Here is a 2,291-nt window from a genome sequence, read left to right as displayed (position 1 = left end):
GGACCCAGTAAGCCTTCTGATCCCTCCTCTTCCCTCCCAAAGGACAGGGGCGGTTCTGTGTTGCTCAGACCCGAGTGACACGCAAAGGTCAAATCCCTCAGAGCACTCGAAAATCCCCGAGGAACATCCGAGTCGACCACTTCGCACCTCTCGCCTCAAACGGCAATTCTCCTAAGATTGTTCGCCAGCGATCCGGTATTTGCAAATAGCTTGTGACGCCCACCTCACACCACCCACCCCCCCCAAGTACAAGTTCACACACACGCACACACGCACACACACACACACACACACACACACACACACACCACAGTTCCAGCTGTGAAAAATGGCCGACATTAACGAGCGGCTGCGCCACAGTCCATTTTTCTTATCTCTGGAGACGGCGGACGGTTTCAGTCTGCTGAGGGGATCAGAACGGAGGCGTTTATTGATGGTCCAGAGCCACCGCAGATGAATCGGCGGCAGATAAGTGAGTCGGCAGACGAGGCAGACGGGGCGCGGACCCGGCCTCTCCGGAGGGAGGCTGCAGCGGGTCCGGGCGTTGAGCGATGGGAGCGCCTAACCCGCCGGAATCACACGGCATCACTAACTCTGAGAGGATGCTCCATCACCCCGGGCTGATTCACACACCCTCTCCACACACAGTCACCCGACTGCTAATGTTTACAGGACGCCATTATAAATACGAGTTTGTTCTTAATGACTTGCCTGGTTAAATAAAGAAGAAGAGAAAAACTCGGTGAAGGCTGGGGCTGACTGAGGTTGAGGCTGGGGATTAGGCTATTAATGTGGCTAAGACTGGGGAAAGGGCTGGGGTTGAGGCTGGAGCTGGGGCTGGGGTTGAGGCTAGGGCTGGGGCTAGGGCTGGGGTTGAGGCTGGGGTTGAGGCTAGGGCTGGGGTTGAGGCTAGGGCTGGGGTTGAGGCAAGGGCTGGGGTTGAGGCTGGGGTTGAGGCTAGAGCTGGGGTTGAGGCTAGGGCTGGGGTTGAGGCTAGGGCTGGGGTTGAGGCTAGGGCTGGGGTTGAGGCTAGAGCTGGGGTTGAGGCTAGGGCTGGGGTTGAGGCTAGGGCTGGGGTTGAGGCTAGGGCTGGGGTTGAGGCTGGGGCTGGGGTTGAGGCTGGGGCTGGGGTTGAGGCTAGGGCTGGGGTTGAGGCTGGGGTTGAGGCTGGAGCTGGGGTTGAGGCTAGGGCTGGGGTTGAGGCTGGGGCTGGGGTTGAGGCTGGGGTTTAGGCTAGGGCTGGGGTTGAGGCTGGGGTTGAGGCTGGGGTTGAGGCTAGGGCTGGGGTTGAGGCTAGGGCTGGGGTTGAGGCTGGGGCTGGGGTTGAGGCTGGGGCTGGGGTTGAGGCTGGGGCTGGGGTTGAGGCTGGGGCTGGGGTTGGGGCTAGGGCTGGGGTTGAGGCTGGGGTTGAGGCTGGGGCTGGGGTTGAGGCTGGGGTTGAGGCTGGGGTTGAGGCTAGGGCTGGGGTTGAGGCTAGGGCTGGGGCTGGGGCCTGTTCTGTGTGGCGTCTCACTATTCTACTTCTCAACTGTCATCAGTCTCTGTCATTCTCTGACGAGCTCAATCATACGACCGTCGGCCGCTACAGCTAAAACACCACATCTGACAGTTGCCATGGTTGCCGGGTCCTGTAAACTCGGTCATATCGACCAGAAGTCGGCTGAAATTCCCGGGAACTTTATCTCTGGTGATCTGACAAAGACACGGCAACTCATGCTTTTCCAAAAAAACAAATAAGGAGATTCAAAGTCGAGTGGCGCTCGCTGAACAAAGGCGCCCTCGTGTCATTTCCTACTGGACGGATGGACGAACTTGGCCGCGACAAGAAAGTCGTCCAGATGGCGAAACCGAGCGAGAGCGAGGCGGTGCCTGGTGGGCAGCCAGCAGTGTGTGGAACCTGTCCCCTTGGATGGGACGGTTTGATTCGTGCGCAGTTACGGCCCCCCAGAGCAGCGCGCCGCCCGGTGGAGCCTCCTAACTCACCGTGTATGTGATCACTGCCAGCATGCCAATCAAGGTCAGGGAGCTGATGGAGAAAGACAGGGCGGGCAGACCATCTGCAGGAGAGAGAGAGAGGGAGAGGGAGGGAGGAGGGTGGGAGAGGGAGAGAGATAGAGAGAGGGGGGGGGGAGAGAGAGAGGGAGAGGGAGAGAGGGAGGAAAAGGGAGAGAGGAGGGAGAGAGAGAGGGAGAGGGAGAGAGAAGGGAGAGAGAGAGGGGGGGAGAGAGAGGGGGGGGGGGGAGAGAGAGAAAGAGAGGGGAGAGAGGGAGAGAGAGATAGGGGAGAGAGAG

The 2,291-nt window shown here is 59.7% G+C and overlaps 1 protein-coding gene across 1 annotated transcript in view; it reads right to left on the bottom strand.

The window, feature by feature from the left end:
* The window catches only part of lmbrd1 (LMBR1 domain containing 1), a 73,063-nt gene that overhangs the window by 40,746 nt on the left and 30,026 nt on the right, over positions 1–2,291 (bottom strand). Inside the window, exon 7 of the mRNA XM_084458535.1 lies at positions 1,984–2,057. Coding sequence (XP_084314661.1) covers positions 1,984–2,057 — 74 coding nt within the window. The remainder of the gene's footprint in view (positions 1–1,983; positions 2,058–2,291) is intronic.

The sequence above is a fragment of the Borostomias antarcticus genome (genome assembly GCF_949987555.1).
Source record: "Borostomias antarcticus genome assembly, chromosome: 25".
In the NCBI taxonomy this organism is placed as follows: Eukaryota; Metazoa; Chordata; class Actinopteri; order Stomiiformes; family Stomiidae; genus Borostomias; species Borostomias antarcticus.
This window is presented reverse-complemented; position numbering and strand designations above follow the sequence as displayed.